The sequence below is a fragment of the Aspergillus neoniger genome, assembly GCF_003184625.1.
Source record: "Aspergillus neoniger CBS 115656 unplaced genomic scaffold BO87scaffold_27, whole genome shotgun sequence".
NCBI classification, from domain to species: domain Eukaryota; kingdom Fungi; phylum Ascomycota; class Eurotiomycetes; order Eurotiales; family Aspergillaceae; genus Aspergillus; species Aspergillus neoniger.
This window is the reverse complement of record NW_020291155.1, coordinates 256062-273404: the sequence shown is the minus strand read 5'-3', so window position 1 is coordinate 273404 and position 17343 is coordinate 256062. Positions and strand designations below refer to the sequence as shown.

The 17343-nt window shown below is 49.2% G+C and overlaps 6 protein-coding genes across 6 annotated transcripts; 1 reads left to right on the top strand and 5 right to left on the bottom strand.

Moving 5' to 3' along the window:
- Positions 1 to 4255: 4255 nt before the first annotated feature.
- Positions 4256 to 5480, bottom strand: BO87DRAFT_314260 (uncharacterized protein; the record flags this gene model as incomplete). Its single annotated transcript, XM_025619651.1, has 2 exons — positions 4256 to 5095; positions 5160 to 5480. 2 exons carry the CDS (start codon positions 5478 to 5480, stop codon positions 4256 to 4258), a joined length of 1161 nt encoding a protein of 386 aa, XP_025477240.1.
- A 1036-nt stretch (positions 5481 to 6516) lies between these two features.
- BO87DRAFT_441850 (agmatinase) lies at positions 6517 to 8164 on the bottom strand (the record flags this gene model as incomplete). The annotated part of the gene is made up of 9 exons (XM_025628018.1): positions 6517 to 6643; positions 6702 to 6852; positions 6906 to 6998; positions 7051 to 7268; positions 7317 to 7538; positions 7588 to 7671; positions 7735 to 7825; positions 7883 to 7979; positions 8030 to 8164. 9 exons carry the CDS (start codon positions 8162 to 8164, stop codon positions 6559 to 6561), a joined length of 1176 nt encoding a protein of 391 aa, XP_025477239.1. The 3' UTR covers positions 6517 to 6558.
- A 929-nt stretch (positions 8165 to 9093) lies between these two features.
- On the bottom strand, positions 9094 to 10761 carry BO87DRAFT_364256 (MATE family efflux transporter; the record flags this gene model as incomplete). The annotated part of the gene is made up of 2 exons (XM_025621735.1): positions 10091 to 10761; positions 9094 to 10022 (listed from the first exon to the last, which is right to left on the bottom strand). Exons 1-2 carry the CDS (start codon positions 10674 to 10676, stop codon positions 9094 to 9096), a joined length of 1515 nt encoding a protein of 504 aa, XP_025477238.1. The 5' UTR covers positions 10677 to 10761.
- A 1174-nt stretch (positions 10762 to 11935) lies between these two features.
- On the top strand, positions 11936 to 13909 carry BO87DRAFT_408717 (putative MFS transporter; the record flags this gene model as incomplete). The annotated part of the gene is made up of 7 exons (XM_025626181.1): positions 11936 to 12123; positions 12172 to 12485; positions 12541 to 12630; positions 12688 to 13260; positions 13314 to 13388; positions 13515 to 13642; positions 13739 to 13909. The coding sequence occupies 7 exons, from the start codon at positions 11936 to 11938 to the stop codon at positions 13907 to 13909; spliced, it is 1539 nt and encodes a 512-aa protein (XP_025477237.1).
- A 342-nt stretch (positions 13910 to 14251) lies between these two features.
- On the bottom strand, positions 14252 to 16749 carry BO87DRAFT_119810 (uncharacterized protein). Its single transcript, XM_025617943.1, has 2 exons — positions 16664 to 16749; positions 14252 to 16559 (listed from the first exon to the last, which is right to left on the bottom strand). The coding sequence occupies exon 2, from the start codon at positions 16533 to 16535 to the stop codon at positions 14409 to 14411; it is 2127 nt and encodes a 708-aa protein (XP_025477236.1). The 5' UTR covers positions 16536 to 16559; positions 16664 to 16749; the 3' UTR covers positions 14252 to 14408.
- Positions 16750 to 17238, bottom strand: BO87DRAFT_119809 (uncharacterized protein). The gene is made up of 2 exons (XM_025617942.1): positions 16913 to 17238; positions 16750 to 16855 (listed from the first exon to the last, which is right to left on the bottom strand). Exon 1 carries the CDS (start codon positions 17148 to 17150, stop codon positions 16917 to 16919), a length of 234 nt encoding a protein of 77 aa, XP_025477235.1. The 5' UTR covers positions 17151 to 17238; the 3' UTR covers positions 16750 to 16855; positions 16913 to 16916.
- Between the last annotated feature and the right edge of the window lie 105 nt (positions 17239 to 17343).

Sequence of the window (17343 nt, the reverse complement as noted above, 5' to 3'; positions counted from 1 at the left end):
CAGGGGCAGAAACCCACTCTCCAAAAACCCACCCACCAGCCCAGCTGTCGGGGTCCAGAACACACCTCATGATCCCTACGTGATGACTATCCTACCGTCGCTCTGGGTCCCTTGATCGTATTCTATGGTCTATTCAGGTTATACACTTGATGCGATCGGTGGTGGCTTGCGGGTCTACAAAAGAAAGCATACTGATATTCCACATCATCCCCATCCGTTCGCCTGAAAAAAAGCATTACGACTCACGGACGGTTCCCGTATTGCCGACAGAAGTTGTTCCACGGTTCGCGGCGGATGGATTGCAATTCAGGAACCGAAACGGAGTCCGGAGTGCCACCTTTCCCAACCACATGGGGGTAATGAACTCCATTCTTGTCACTTTTAGACGTTTCAGATTGCAATGCTGCTGGACCTTCGCAGCTGAGGGCACCAGCACCAGCACCAGCATCACTTTTTGCCATCCAGCACTTGCTTCTTTACATTGGTTGGACAACAGCATCGAATCTAGTAACTAGTAGATAGTCATGCAGCCCGATCGCGAAAATTGTCATCCACAGGGCAGGGGGAATCAAAGCAGGGGAAGCCAAACCGAAATAGCAGAAACCCCCCAAAAAAAAAGAAACGACAGGGAAAAGCACCCCATAGAGCAAAGTGCCACACCAGGCGACCAGGATGAAAACTTAACTTTAACTCACCATCTCCTTGACATCACATGCCATCCAAGCGGGAAGAGACATTCTGAGGTGGACGAGGGGATGTCTCTCCCTTCCCCATTCCACGTCTACCTCCGACACCAGTGTCAGTCATTTTAATTTAGTGATTAAACTACTGGAGACGGTCAAAGTGATTGTCAAACTCAGGAACCATCTGCATCGGGACGGCGCATCGCATGCGCATCTCCCTCCCAAGCCGGTAAGGTTAGTCAAAGCAAGCGAAATGACGACCGACCAGTCTAACCCTCCAAGCCTGCACGGGTTGGACAGGGACATGGGCGTCCAGTGCGTACCCTTTAGTTAGAGTCAGTCTGCTCGAATTGGAGAAGCTTGACTCGCGGGTGTTACAGTCTGTTGCTTGAGTGCGGGTCGACATGGTGCCATGGAGGGCGTGTGCGACAATCCATACCCATTTGGAGAGTGGGTTAATTGCTGTCGAGTGGACACTAGGCCGGCCACTTGGCCAGTTAGCCTCCACTGGCAATTGATTAAAGGCTATGCTCCATCACTAACGGTCGTGCGATCGCAGTGGAAGGGGAAGAGATTGGCATCTGTCTTTAGCTAGCCGGCTATTGCTCGATGAGTGATAAAATGATAGCGTCTGGCATCCTTCATCTCGGTCGGGATACGTAAGTTCCCCCGACCGCCTATCAGCATCACTCTACGAAATTAATCCGGTTCCCCTATATTAGGCACTTTCAGTATCCCCGACCGGAACGTGGGAGCTGACCCCAAGCATGGATCATGGATCATGGACGCCTTGGAGTTCCCTGGATGATCTATCAACCAACAGCCTACCTACTAAGCTCACACCCGGCATACTTCATATCTGTCGGTCATTGGACGACATGTGCAGATGAAAAAGAAAGTAAGTTTTATAAATATACTCCGTAGGGACATTAGAAATCAAACTGCGAGATCGCTCCATTTTCGCGTCTACCTAGCCTATGGAGAAGGTCGCTTTTGTCGATTACTCGGTAGAGTATAGTTCATGCTAATCCGGGCCGGGGATGCATTGAGACTATTTGAGATGAAGCTGAGTGGTGATTTGGTTGTCTAAGGCTATCTACTTTGTACTCCGGAGTACAACCATCTACGAGGATACGTGCACTAACCCATATTAGGCACGAGAGGCTGTAATCTTATCGAACAACCAATACTGATGACTTATCGCCTTTACTGGGTCTATGTCTTGACTCTCATCTTGTGATACACTATGTGCATACAGGTCAGGAACCGGACTTCTCATCCATAGAGGCATCCAACACTTATTATGCCACTCTCCGAGGTCTTCAAACTATTCACTAGACGTTGGAAGGAGTTAGCAATCTTTAAATAAAATGGCAGACTTAGATACTTATCGCATACTATTCTCATTGCATGCGAATTCGCACAAGCCCGACAAAATATATTTCATAGACAACGTCCTAACTAATCCCTACCGCACTCAACTAAGTACCACTGAGTTGAATCAATACTCATACCATAATACCTCCAATCGTTCCAATTTCTATATAGGGATCCACATAACATCTAACTTCGTTGTACATGTATACAACGCTGTGAAACTGCATTACCCACATCGGCATAAAAGCAGCATAATCCGACCGCCCTCTTCATAACAGAGAAGTGGATGCTCCTATATCTCGAGCCAAGCCGATTGACCGATCTATCAATCAATAACACTATAACCCACAAAATAGGATTCAACGGCTCTGTTATTGCCAATGGGATAGGGGGAAGGGATATCCGACCGAAAGTTATTCTTCTGAGCGAGATACTGCATCATTTCTGGTGGCTCGTGGATGAGGATTAGCCGTAGGCTCGTTATTTCTTCGATTACTGTTCCGATGGGCAGAGAACTATGTGTTCATAAATTCCTTCCCTATAAATCACTCATATGCTCGACTGAGCTCATGAGCACGGGCAACTGCTCCTTCGGTATATATAAAACCGGGATCCATATCGACCGGTATCCCCACCCAACCATGAGTATACACCCAACATTATCCCACAAAACCACCCATGAAGATGCAACCAAGTAATAACCTAAATAACCGTTCAGCCAAAAAATAACCCAAACAGCGCTCCCAACCCGCCTATCCCAATGATACCTACTACCTTCTAATTGGCCTCCCCCTGAAATTTCCAACGGCCGATCCTCACCCGAGAATCGGCACGCAACCGGTTATATCTCCAGCAAAGTAACGATCGTCGGACTACCATACTCTTCACTCCACCGACCCAAAGCATTCTATTGCTTTTTGTATCGTTCATTCCACGGCACCATTCCAATACTCTTATACACTATTAGATGATATTCTTACATCGAGACATGGTGGAAAGGAAAGGGTGAATTGAAGGGATTCAGTTGATATCCAACCATACAAAAACCACAGCATATAACTAATAACTACGGATACGTACCTGCCTATCCATATTAAACTCCCAAACTCAAAACCGAATCCTGCATAATCACCATGCACGATTTTGTGAACTTGTCACACACACCAACACCAACACCCACATCCACACTCAGTGGGGTCCCTGTTCATGTTCAACTATTTCCAATCCTACTTACTTATCTTGACAGTACACAGCTAGAAACTTAGGACCTAAGTCCTAAGGAAACTCAATTCCTACTGATCAGCATTGTCACGTCGCATTTAATGTGGCAGGCCTCGTATCGAGTGTTCGTATTAGTAATACTACGATGAATTGTACGCTTCGCATAATGACATAGCTTTTTCATTTCACTCTTCAACTGCACTATTCCTGTGGATGGTACCTGCGTTTCTGCACCAGAGGATGGCCTACGGAAGAACCCAAGCAAGGATGCATCTGCATAAGAGGGTGTGTGGGTGTGTACCTTGCTGCCTACTTGAGTAATAATAAGGTTTATGCAAGTAAGGGGGAGGGGGTGCAGTGAGTTCATGTTTGGTAACGCTCGGGCAGATGATAGGACATATTCTTGATAGATAAATGAATGGATGGAAGATAGATAGGATGTATCGAGTATTATACTTGGTAGTGAGGAGATAGATCTATTTGAGGGGGCATTAGGTTCGTGCTTACGTGCATAGGCCATAGGTATCGGAGGGATGAAGTGATGAAGGACCGTTGGAATGGGTGGATAGATCTATCGGAGAATATACGAGTGATGAGTGATGAGTGATGCAACGAGGCATATTATTTCCAGGTAAGGCAACTATCTAACTAGCTAGTAGTCAGTAGGAGCCTAGGCAATAATCCATCCCTGGCGGATGATTACTTGTGAAACGATGGGACTGATCGCATCTTATCTAGATCAGTCTCATCGTTTCATAAGTGGCGTTGCCTTATGCAAGGGGATCGCTAGATCGAGATCGAGATCGAACGGTGGATGACAACACGGTGGATATTTAGATAAGACACTGTAAGTACGCTTTGGCATCTTGCTACTGAAATTTACACTATCCAATAATCTTGATACGAAGTATGCGCTATGACATTCTCATTCCTGTTCCTCAGTGACAACCTCCAACGGTATTCGTGTTTCTCTGTTAGCCTTCCATTTCAATCATGGCATCTGGAACTTGCTCCTCCTCCGCTTGGGCCTCTGATGCGTTGGCAAGCACCCATGGTAGCTCGATATCCGTAGGCGATATGCAGACAGGGTAGCCCTTAACTTGATCTTGGGTATACAGAAGACCATTCACACACAGACATCCAATGAACTGCCATAGTCTATGACACATGTTGTATGTAGAACCCCGCGGTAATCTCAGCTGCATATCGTTGAGGACCAAACGTATATGCTGATAATAACCCAGCGAGTTCATGTTGCGCCCATTTAGACCGGTAATGTTATTCACCGTGTCTGTAAACTGTCGGAGCAGGAAGTTCGGTATTCGCCGCGGCTTCTGCGTTGCTAGAGTCCGAATGAACGTGTGGAGAGCGACATCCGCTTTCTCGATAAGTTGCCGTTGTGTTCCGACGTGACGAATTAATGAAGCGTATGCACTGGGAGTGAGTATATTCTCAGCGTTATGAAATTCGTTCCGTCCCCAGTATTGCGCCATTCCGACGAGATGGATGAGGCATTCGCGGTAGAGCTGGGTACACTGGATGTCTTGTGCCATCTTAGTATAGGCGAGGATATCCTCAGTGAGACCAAGGAGGGGCTTAGACGTAAGCGTCCAGGGAAGTATAATCTTCTCAATATATTCTCGCACTCGAGGCACTGCCTGGAAGCGTATTCCCAGTAGCACCATCCTCCGCCATCCTTTGATGCCAACGTATGGTACAGGCTTGAGGTATAGCGCTTGTAGGAAGCAATGGAAAGACTCAATGGCGCTCGGGATGCGTTCATCTGGCATTTCGGGATAATCACGGTAGTATTTCTGTGGAGTTAATGCCACTTTGTCAGCAAATATTAGACTCCATGTACAAAGCAACTCAGCATACCGCTCCCTTCCGATATATCCCCCAACCACCATCTTTCTCAGTCCTCGCCTCGAAGTAGTGTCCGCGGCGCTCAGCATATTCGCCGCGCTGCCGTTCCTTCCAGATTACAGTGTGTTCTTTGATTAAGCTGGAATGCGTTCGGAACTCCTGCCCAAAGATGTTGATGCTGGTGTCGGTAGGACCTTGCTCATGCGGACCGCAGAGAACAGGGACGCTGATTTTCTGTTCTCTCAATGACTTGAACGGGTTATCATTGAATATCTGGGCTAGATCTGGGACAATATCGTCTGCAACTGCAGGACTCAGGCAAGGAATCTCCATAAGCGACTCTTTGATGTAAAGAACGGAGGGTGTAGTCTATAGAACTGTAATGATAGTAATCAAGGAATGACAGATCGAGGTGTGCTTAATCCGGTAGATGCCAGCAATTTCAAGGATGGGCAGCTAGACATCCTGGGGTTCGAAGAACCGTGGTCCATAACTGCACAGGGCTGATGTTTATTGCCTATTCAAGCAGGCGGCGCCCTTAAGCTTTCCCCTCGCTCCTGTCATGATATCAAATCTGGAAGTATGCTTGTCTCGCATACGTCAGTGCGATTAGCGCCGAACGTTGTTTTTATAAGCGTGACTTCAATGCAGGCGACGTCTGCTACATGTGGAAATGATTCACATCCTGTTTCGTAGGTAGTGCCTGAGGGTTGTTTCCCGGAATGTTAATGATATACCTGGCCACCGGACGAGCTCAGATTCTGTAGAGGTGGCCGAACCAATGGCTCTGATGCGCAGATCCTTCTATGTGTTATAAATTGACCTCAGCAGCCCAGTCGATGGATCAGCCATCGGACTCTATCTGCTTGATGAATTACATCACGTTCTAACTGCTAAGTCAGACTGATCCATTTCATGATTCGTCTGGGTTCGTTTTCCGGTGATTACCATCAGGTAAATCCCTTCTTGCTTTTTTAAGTTGATGGAATTGTCCAATAGCTTGTGCGTTTCAATATCTGCCCATGTTTCCGAATATGTTGCTGAAACCCCTCAGATGCACGCGGTCAACTCGACACATGCACGTGTTTTAACCTAAACATTCACACGTAATTATGTTTGGCCTCCTGGCTTGATACCCCTATCCTGTTTCGCATTGCGGTATTTATTGATCATTTAATTTGTGGCCAGACGTGTGACAGTATTACTATGAAGGCTTCCAGGAGATATAACATGGATGGACAATTGTTGTAATTTCCCTCGAATTCTACATCTGGACATGTACTTCCTCTGATACATCCTCCAATCCATACAAAAACTGTAAAGCAAGGCCATCAAGCGCCCAATTCTGGGGTCATGGATATAATAAATGCAGGGGCTCAATCAGGCAATTTCCCAACGCGGCGTCCATCGACTAGAGCTCATCAGAACGGCCAACGGACAATGGACCCTTCTTCACCATGATGGTAAGAACCTCATAGAGGACGTCAGCGGCAGCCCTGTTATCACATGCATCAGTTAATATGTCATGAATAGCGTCGTGCAAGGTTGCCATACATAGTAGAAAGCTCAGCATTCGTATCATAAGCCGGAGCAACCTCAACAATGTCTGCACCGATGAAGTTCAATCCATCCAATCCCCGAATGATAGTGCGGAGCTCACGCGTCGACCAACCTCCCGTTTCGGGCGTTCCGGTTGCCGGTGCGTCTAGATACCATTGTCAAAAAAGCTATGAAAATAAATTGCTGGAGATGACCTACAGGCAGGATCAAGGGTATCGATATCAATGGAGAGGTAGACAGGGTTCTCAGTACCCACCCTCTCCCTTATCTTCTTGATGATGCCATCCGTTCCTGCGACACCATACATTAGCAAAGTACATAGGAGATATTTGTGCAGGCGTACCGATAGTATCAATCTCTCTTGCCTCAACAATTTCGAATCCGCAGTACCCGTCGTTCTCATAATCAGACGGACCAGAAAGTGTAGTACGAATACCGGCGTGAATGTTGGTATCGTTCTTCAACAGGCCTTCCATCGCAGCGTGGTAGAAGTAGGTGCCGTGATTAATGGCTGCAACCTGACTAGGTGAGCCGCCGAAGACCTTTGGCTTCCAAGAATCCCTGAAGGTAGTGAGCATTGGCTCTTCCGACTACAGAAGACAAACCTACAGATGACTGTCAAAGTGTATAACAGTAACAGGTCCGTAGGCCCTGTTTATACTGCGGAGCAAGGGCAGGGTAATAGTATGGTCTCCTCCTAAGGTAATGATGCGCGGAAGGGTCTTTCCGGCCTTGGAGAGTCCGTACTTCTCAGCATCGGTGAACGGTTTGCGCATTAGGACACTGTTGTGGCCCTCTTCAATTTGTTGGATAGCCCAGGCGTTATCATAACTGTTTGCATCAGAACCTTGCCAATTCTCCCGTAGTGTGGGTGCCATACGACGTAACAGGGATGTCTCCGCAATCCAGGATTCTCATGTCGCTGACAAAAGGGTTCGCTTGCAGAGGAACATTATATCCGCCACTAAGGTGAAGTAATGATGAGCGTCATCGCCGTTGGGTATAGTCATGGAAGGGTATAGCATACTAGAGATTAAGACGGCGAGATCCTTGCCGGATGCCACTAGGTCCGAACCGAGCTCCCGGTCTGTATGAGGTACCAGTGTCGAAAGGAGCACCTACTCAGTTATCAGGGATTGTTACTGGCATGTCGTCCTGTTGAGATGGTGACTAACCTATGAATGCAATATCATACCTCTCGGCTTCGCTGGAGAGACAAGGAAAGTACGGCAAACGGCCGAAAGTAGAGATACCAGAAAAGACAGAGTCGGCCTGGATTGTCAGCCAATGGATAAGTACAAACTAGGGTTAGATTCACTGACCTGTGTGCCACCATCTCCAGGGAGCGTGTTATACCACAACCTCTGGTGCGGACCAGCCAGAGGAGTTTGGTCATGGCCGCCATGGGCAGTTGCGATGCCTAAGAAAGCAAGTAAGCCCACAATTGAAAGATACATGTTGGAATATCTGGTGGAAAAAGGCACAAATTAAATTGCCTTGAAAGCGATAATGTTCCAGGCAGGCTCTGCAGGGAGGGGATGATTATATGCTCCCACCTGCGGCTTAGCTACTTGGCTTCCCCAACCATCTCTCCTTCCAATCCCCGCATGCCCTTTTACTTTCAACGATCCTTGGTTACACCGAGATTTACAGCATGCATGCTAACGCGCAGTGTAGGTGCATAGAATGACAAAACCTACGGCACGGTCGCTGTTGATGATGTGACTATCCGATGTCTATACTCGGGAACTGAATCTCTGACTAGGTCCACTAACTGTACGGAATCTCACACTCTATTGCTTCCTTCTCCCACGACTTTCCAAAATTGGGGAATAATTCGAGAACCTGAGAAGTTGAGTGGGGTACGACATCATCAGATGTGCATTATCTCTTGTGAGGTCCCTGGTGTGGATATTACGCGGAGGCGAGATCTGTTCCACGGGCCAACGTCAAATGCTTGGCTAGTAGTATAAATTTAAAACGCATGAGCGATCGAAACAGGAAGGCCGGAGGAGAATACAGTGGATGCTTCAGGACAGCACGATTCCACAGAAGCCAGAGACTAGTCTCATGCATTAGTCTAATCTACCTACCAAGGCTTATCGTGCTGATGTTCCACGGAGATAGCGGCCGGCATTTCTTATCAGCAACGCTGATCTTCATTCTGTGACGTGGGGACGGCCGACCTCGAAACACTGAATCGACAGACAATAAACCCAACACGATAAGCATCCGACATCGTTCTCATTTGAGAATTGAACAAAGGGCTGACAACTTTAAGGTTAACCAAGCAAACTCTGTCCACCTTCCTTTTGGAGATACTAGATAGAGACCCTGTGTGGGCTTTGGAAGGCTTCATATTCGATCTAACCTACATCTATCTGCACTACACGACTGTCGTGGCACCATTGGTGGTGTGTCCAACCTCTAACCGGTCTTCGATATCCATTCGCTGAAACGCCTTATCGACCTCGCATTCCCAGTTACTGAAGGCCACGATTGCCCACTCCAGTGCCCCCACAAGATACAGTGCGATGCATTGTCCCACCCAAAGTCCTTTCAATGCCCAGCCATGGAAAGCCAACCAAATACCGAGAGGCAATGCACCGCAATAATAGCTGACCAGGTTGACTAGCGCGCCGACATGCTGTCTTCCCATACCCCTAAGGCATCCTCCACAGCTACCGTTCAGTCCATCGGCGATCTGGAACAACGCCACCCACGGTAGAACCTCCGCAGTGAGCTGTACAACTCTTTCATCGGAGTTGAACATCTTTGCGAAGTCGTACCGAGTCCCCATAAGCACAGCCAACACGGCACCCCCCAGCACCATGCTCAACCAGGCCGCGGTATTGGCCGCTCTCGATGCACCAGCTGCATCCCGGGACCCCAGCAGGCTCCCCACTCGCGCAGACGTAGCAACTCCTACACCAAATGGAATTGTGTTGAGCACTTGGTCTGCGGTCATGATGACGCTCTGTGCCGCCAGCGGAATTGTTCCCAGCCTTCCGGCTGCAAGAGCTACGATTTCGAAGGCCCACCACTCGGTGCCTACATGCACCACGCCCAGAAAGGCCAATCGGGCAAAAGTTCCGAGATTCTCGAATGCTTTGCGCGACCAGCCGCCCCAGCATTCGGAGCCAGAGATGAACCGGGCATATAATACGAGCAGCACAAAGGACAGCCAGTAGGAAATGCCTGTTGCAAATGGGGCACCGAGCAACCCCATGTGAAAGGTGTAGCAGAACAGGTAATTGAGAAAGGCATTGAATGGTACCGTTATCAGCAAGACATACGTCCCAGGTCGCATAATACCTGCATATTCTGATTAACAGGGATTCCTGGGAAAATGATATCTGTGCAGCACGTCGGGAACGACTTACCCTGAGCTTGCAAATACTTTTTCATGGCCTCAAAGTAGATATATCCCAGACCGCCAGGGATCAGGCAAGTTAAGAAACGCGCACTATCTCTCGAGAGCTGGGGATCCTGGCCAAGCAAGAGAAACACCGGCTCCGAGAATGCCCAAAGCATGGCGACGGGGACATAGAACAGCCCGAGGACGAAAAAGGCCCGCTGCAACAGGATGCCGAGATCATGCTTGTTCGAGCTGCCTGTGAAGGTTGACGAGGCTAGTGTGTCTAGTGCGGTTGTCCCGCCCAAGGCGATCATCCAAGCTGTGACCATGGCAAACATGAGTGAAAAAGCTGTGGTGGCGAGATCCTCAGGAGAGACCCGTCCCACAATCAACACAGAGGTGGTTTGCAGACTGTTTTGCAGCGTGTATGCCAGAATGACCGGGATGGAGTCTTTCAACAGCCGGACAAATTCGACCGGACAGGGAATCAATAACTTTGAAATCTTGGAGTCATGGTTGGCGTCGACTTGCTTGGGAAGTAATGGCGTATGTTCCTCCCCGTGAGAGTGCGCGGAAGTAGTCTCTCGGTAGCTAGGAAGGGAGTCGTACATCTTGCAATGATAGTAGACACACTGGGCTCAGGCTTTGGAGAAGAAAGAAAAAGGAATTGGTGTCAACCCGAGAGACCAACATGGGTTACAATGACAATAAAAACGCTGGAGCTTGTTTAACAGCATGGCTGAACACATTGTACAGCAAGCACAGTATAGCCCCTTGCCTCGATCGATAGAAGCGGTCTGTTACTCAACTGGCAACCGCGCAGACCACCGACATAATCCACCACGAGCTTATCCAGATGAGGATCACTGACCCACCAGGAGACATTAGTCGAGCTGCATGTCAGCGCAGACTGATTCAGAGGCGGGGCTGCCTCCTTCTCAAGATATTCACCTTTTTGGGACGAGCGTGGGGGATACCTAACATTGGATGTCTGCTTCTACTGTATGATCCGATATCGAACCGAGATTTCGAGACTGACATCACGCTGTCTGGCCTTTGATGCCCAAATGTACAGATCAAGATATCTATCCCTTACGCAAATGAGTTTCTTATCTTGTCTGCTCACAGAGGCTATCAAGTGCGCGCCACACACGATACTGTCTTGTAATCCGATCTACTTGTGCCCCGCCAAGTATAGTTCCAATGATGAGGTCTGGCTGGCGCAGCCTGATGTTTGTATCTGATATGAAGGGAATCTTCAATTACCAAGGTAGGAGGTAGAAACTAAGAAAGACGACGGGTTACTAGAGAGACTTCTATGACTTCAAATGTCTGGATTGTATGGAGTCAAAATGAAATACATCATAGATTTGTGGTGGTCATGGTTGATAGCAGGCATAATTAGGGCATCAAACCGATCTCACGGTTGTCAGCTTAGGGCAACTAGATAGCACACAGTATCAAAGATGTCTGGAGGGTATATAGACATCTTGTAAAAAGAATAGCAAGGCAGCACATACTTTGTTGCCGCAACCGGTTAATGTGATTCGCTTCCAATTTAGCCAGATCCAGGCCGAGAAGGCTATAATGCGGCCATTAAGACCAGGGTTTGATTCGATCCGCTCTTCCATCCCAGTACATCCCGGTGATGATAAGCAGCAGAGATATCCTTCAGGCTGGTGATTCGATGTTCGCCTGAGGCTGTTACTGATAAGCATCGTTCCGTACAGCAATGGCGTTGCTCGACTTCACCTGTCAACCCCCCTCTCATCATGGACTATATATGCACCTTAGTCAAAAGGACCATGCATTGGATTCATTGCCTCAGGGCTACACCAATGTTACCCATGATCGATCATAGCTACACACAATGAATCTCAAATATACCCAGACAGACCTTGCCCAAATCTCTGAGAAGCAATCCGCCAGCGACATCAACAGCCTCCCCGTTGAGCAACATGGCACGCACGTCCATCCCACCCCTACTCCTGATCCTTTGGATCCGCTCAACTGGCCCCGTTGGCAAAAGCATGTGATTCTAGGGATTGTCATGCTCAAGTGCGTTTTGCTCCAGTCTAGATAACCTCAGACACTAAACTTGAACAGGTACTTCCTTTTCACCTACATCACGACCACCACCGTCCCCTCCTTCGCCGAAATACAATCACAGTATGACATCAGCTACTCGCAAGTCAACTGGACCGTCGCAATCCCGGCGCTGGGCTTGTCGCTTGGACCACTATTCTGGTCTTCCATTGGCGACATCTACGGCCGTCGCATTGTCTTCATCGTGGGAACTGTCATCGCCCTCGTTGCGACAGTTGGCGCTGCTGTGGCAGATACATATGGGGGGTACATGGCTGCTCGGTTCTTTCAAGGATTCGGAGTCAGCCCTTCATCAACAGTGGGAATGGCAGTTGGTATGCTACCTCTCATCAACAGGAATTGAAGTGAACAGAGCAGCTAACAATATAGTCACCGATCTCTTCTACGACTACGAACGCGGCCAGAAACTCGGATTATGGGTACTTGCTCTAGATTCAGGTTTACTTCTAGGCCCAACCTGTACGTGTTCCCATGTCCACCTCAACACGATGGTCTTATTTATTGACATAAACCAAGTCGGCGGGATTCTCAACCTCGTCAGCGCACAATGGATCAACTGGTTCAACGCAATTCTCTTCGCCGCGCTTCTACTCCTCGAACTTACTCTCATGCCTGAGACCCTCTACCCGCGCGCGTTGATGCTCCAACGCATGGCAACCACCGAGAAGCCAGCAGAGTCGAATGCAGGTATAGAAGAAGCAGAGATAAAACGCACCAAATCACTGCCATTTCTGAACGTCCGTCCCGTTCCAGGTCTCTCCCATCCGCCTATCTATGCCTCTTTCACCCGGTTCCTCCTCACGTTCCGCTTCCCAGTAATCCCCGTGGCGGTCCTCGGATACTCTTTCACATGGTACTGGTGGATTCTATCCGTGATTACCATGGTCCCGTCTGCATATGCATCAGATTCGCCTCTGATTCAGGGCTTACTATTCCTGGGCCTATTGATCGGGACCTTAGTAGCGGAGGTAAGCTGCTCGGGACGATTGAGCGATGCCATCGTAGGGAGATTAGCAAAGAGAAACAGTGGGATTCGAGTCCCAGAGATGCGCTTATGGCTGGCATATCCAGCTATCATCCTGACTGCCGGTGAGTACTTCCCATAGCTCGTATTGTACATTACTAACATATCTATACCACAGTCGGTTTAATCCTCTGGGGCATCAGCATAGACAAAGCCTACCATTGGATGGTAGGACAAGTCGCGTTCTTCCTATGTGAGTATCCCCCTACCCACCACTCCCACCACTCACACTCCTATCTCGCCCATCATCCATCACATCTCACCAATACCATACCTCCTCTAAACCCCCTCTAACCCCATTCACTAAATGAATGAACAGTCTCCGCCGGAATCCAAATCGGCAACACCGTAACAAGCAGCTACATAATCGACGCCTACCCACTCCAATCCACCAGCGTGGTGATTTTCTACGCTGTATTCCTGAACCTCAGTGCGTTTGCTAATCCAGTACGTTCCTTCCTCCCCTTCCCATCAACTACCCCCAATTATTATCCCTCTATCACTAAGATTGACTTATTGATAAATGACTGAATGAATAAACAGTTCTTCATCGCCCAATGGCAAGCCGCAATCGGCTGGACCTGGACATTCACCACCCAGGCTCTCATCATTGTTGCTGGTGGAAGTGCTGTGTTCATTTCGCTGCATGTGTTTGGGGCGGCGTGGAGAGCGAGGGGTGTGCCCGGGTGGGTGAATCCGGAGTTTGATTCTTAAGTTTGATTAATTTATGCTAGCTACTACAAAACCTAATCAAGGGAGTCTATGGTCCGGAGGTAGTATTTTCTTTACATGTCGTGCTGCTGAGTAAGAAGTTAGTACGCTCTCGATCGAAGGTTCGGCATGTAGAGGCCCGGGCTTCAATGTCTATAACCTTCAAGGAATATTATCACCCAGCGTAGATAGTATGCGGAGTAGAAAGGAATGCACCTTTCACCTTAAAGTTCAGTACTAAAGAAAGTCATTCAGCATGCGCAGAGGTATGCATTCAATAATCGCTAAATACGAACGATTGCATGCAAGTACCAAGCAAAGTCACGAGTCGTCCAAAACGTCTGCTCCACGAAATTAATAACACAACAGACCGTCTATCACGATTGCCATTGCCTGGTATCTTCCCGTTCCTACCAAACGCCGCCCAAAGAGAAACATTTTGAAACGCAATACGCCGCCGCCGATGATATCAACAACGCCGGAGGGAGGGAAAAAAAACATGCTATACATGACCGAATAGCTTCAGTCGATAGATACACGTGTGATTGCCGCCCCAGTTCGACGTAGCCCGGAAGACGACCCTGTCTACCCGGAGTTCTGGAGAATCAATCACCGCGTCTAGTTGAAATAGCTGCACGTGATGCGAGCCGTGGATATCGTAGGTAAATTTCCCGACTCGGTAATATGACGGTCCTAGGAGTGGATCATCGGAGTAGGCAGTCGGATCCTCGGTAGGCCATGCTGATCGGAGGGCGTTCATGATCGGCTTGTGGATTGACGCATGCGTCCTTGCATGTCGACTGGCTCCCTTCTGGACGAGTACGTATTGAGCCCAGAGCTCCATCTCCCGGGGGGCATTTTCAGGCTTCAATGTAGCCGTCTTCGGCATGTGTTCGACGGCCACTTCCTCTGGCACGATTTTTTGGCCTAGGTCAATGCCGATCTGTGACATACCATCCCGGGGTGTGCTGCACCAGCAATCTCCATAGTCTTCCCAGGGAGCTAAAGCCGCGAGCGGCGGTGATGCGGGACGATAATAACTACCCCTCCATAGTTTGACATAGGCCCACTGTAAAGGATTGAGCTTGTGTCCGACAGTTGGGCTTGTGAGACCCGGAATAACAAGCACTCCTAGTCCAATGCTCAGGAAGTTGGTCTTTTGTTCTGTGGGAGGACCAAAATCGGTGCCTCTGCTTGGTGGCATGATTGGGGTAGGTGACGAGCGGACCTCCGACTGCACCGCGTTCACGTCCCATTTGACGGTGCGCATATCCTTCGCCAATGAGGATACCTGTGCTCCAATTCGAGACATCTGATCTGTAAGGCTGCTGACTGCTAGCATATTGCTCTCATCCATCGGGATATATTGTGTGGGTCGAGAAAGGGAGGGAAGTCCGCCAAAGGCAACCAGGTAGACTGTTGCCGCTGCCAAGGCTATTCCAGCGAGTATGCGACCGACCGTAGATACGCTGGGCAACTGTGCTGATAGGCTTCCTACCCAGGACCAGGACTGGCCTCTCTGAGTGATATTATGTTGGTTGCCATCGACTGATGGTTCTCGTGATGGACTCCGCGCATATGTATCAGGAATGAGTGTCTTTGTGGGCGCGGTAAACTGTGCTGCAGGAGACTTTTCTCTGATGACCTCCGGCTCCGGTGTGGGCTCCGGCATATGCTCCAGCTCTGGCATAGGCTCTGGCTCGGGCGTAGGCGTAGGCTCTGGGGAAGGCTCATGCACAGACTCGAGTTCCAACTGTGGCTCCGGCTCTGGGGAAGGCTCTATCGTGAATTCCTCAAGACTAGGTTGCAGGGAGGGCGACCTCGATTTCGTTTTCAGAAGCCTCGAGTCCGGTTCCTCTTCTTCGTGGATAGGCTCGTTGAAAGCCAGCCCGGAAAATCGACGAGGGGGTGCCTTGATATTCTTTCCGTCGGAAAGCGTCCGTGTCAGTTCATCGGAGTTGATTGCTCGCTCAACGGTGAAGGAGTATAATGAGGAGTTGTCTGGTAGTGGGGAGCTTCCTAACGGAGGGCCATCGTGCAATTGCGGGCCAAACCGCCCCATAGGAGACGGATACAGATTGTCGGCTGGGACGTGGGGATATCTGGGTACAGGTAGAGGCTGCGTAGGACTTGAGGCGGTAGAAAGAGTGTGTGGGATAGGAGGTGTGGGGGTGGCGGTGGATTGGTCGTTGTTGCTGTAGTTTCCCCGTATAGGCGTGGGAGACTTAGTTGCCTCGCGCAGGTTGTCGAGAAGCTGCAACTCATCCGGAGTCGGCTCCCGGCGACTTCGCCGAACCGGGGAACGACTGATAGAAGGCGACTTCTGTCGACGAGACTTGTTCTGAGTGGTTTCTTTCTCTTTCAACTGCCGATCCTTCGCATCCTCAATTCCCTTGTCGATTGCGTCGGCCATCTCAGTCAGATCCATATGAGGCTGGATCTTGAGCTCCCGCGGGAGAATTGGCGTCTCAGCAGATCCATAAGCGAATGACTGCTTGGTTGGAAGATTTGGCAGAGCCTGTGTCCTGGCTTCCGGACCCAGCTTGGACTGAAAATACGTCGAGGCACTCCCTATATCGGAGCGTGGAGTAGACCCCGCGCGCCTGGTGGCGCCGCGTCTAGTAGGCATTGGAACTTCAATGCTGAGAATCGGCTTTATGGTTGCGTTAGCTAGAGCGCATAAAGTGCAGGCGTTCCCACTGAGGGATGAGGGAAGAGAAAGTCCTATAACAGTGGGACTCGAAGCTCTCTACTCACTGTGAAAGATGGAAATGTTTAAGTTACTTGCAGCCTCAGGCATAAATAGGAGGCCAGAGATGCCAAAACACGGTGAAGAGATAGGAGGATTCAGCTCGGAGAGAGTGATCAGGAGTAATCTTGAACAGTCAGGCTGCAATCAGGTTTGTGCTACACTATGACTGCGACCAGGATGACCAACTTAGATGTAGCCTACACGAGGTTTGTTAGAGCTGGAGCTGAAATGAAGAACAAGTGAAAGAAAGCTACCTTGTTAAGTCTTTGTTTTCAGATGACCATTGAGAGAGGTCAAAGACCTTGAGGTACCCAGATGAGCTAAGGTGAGCAGAGGGTATAGACTGACGATGGCAATCCGGGGTAATTGTCGACCTTCATGCGCGAAAGCGACACGGCGCGAAAAGACGCGGGTGGAATGCCGATCCACGGCGTCGCAGGGGCGGTCGAGGGATTCAGACACTTGAGATTTGAGATGAACTAGGTCGCGCATGTAAAAATGCGCGTCGCTGCAGAAATTCCTGAGTGAAATCTGAAGAAGAGAGAGAATGCCGAAGCTGCAGAACAATGCTAGACGAGGGGATGAGGCTGGCTTGCTTGTTAGACTGAATGATGATTGATGGATGGCCCGAACCTCCACTCACTGCGGGTAATATTCGTATCCCCTGTTACCCGCCTCAATACAA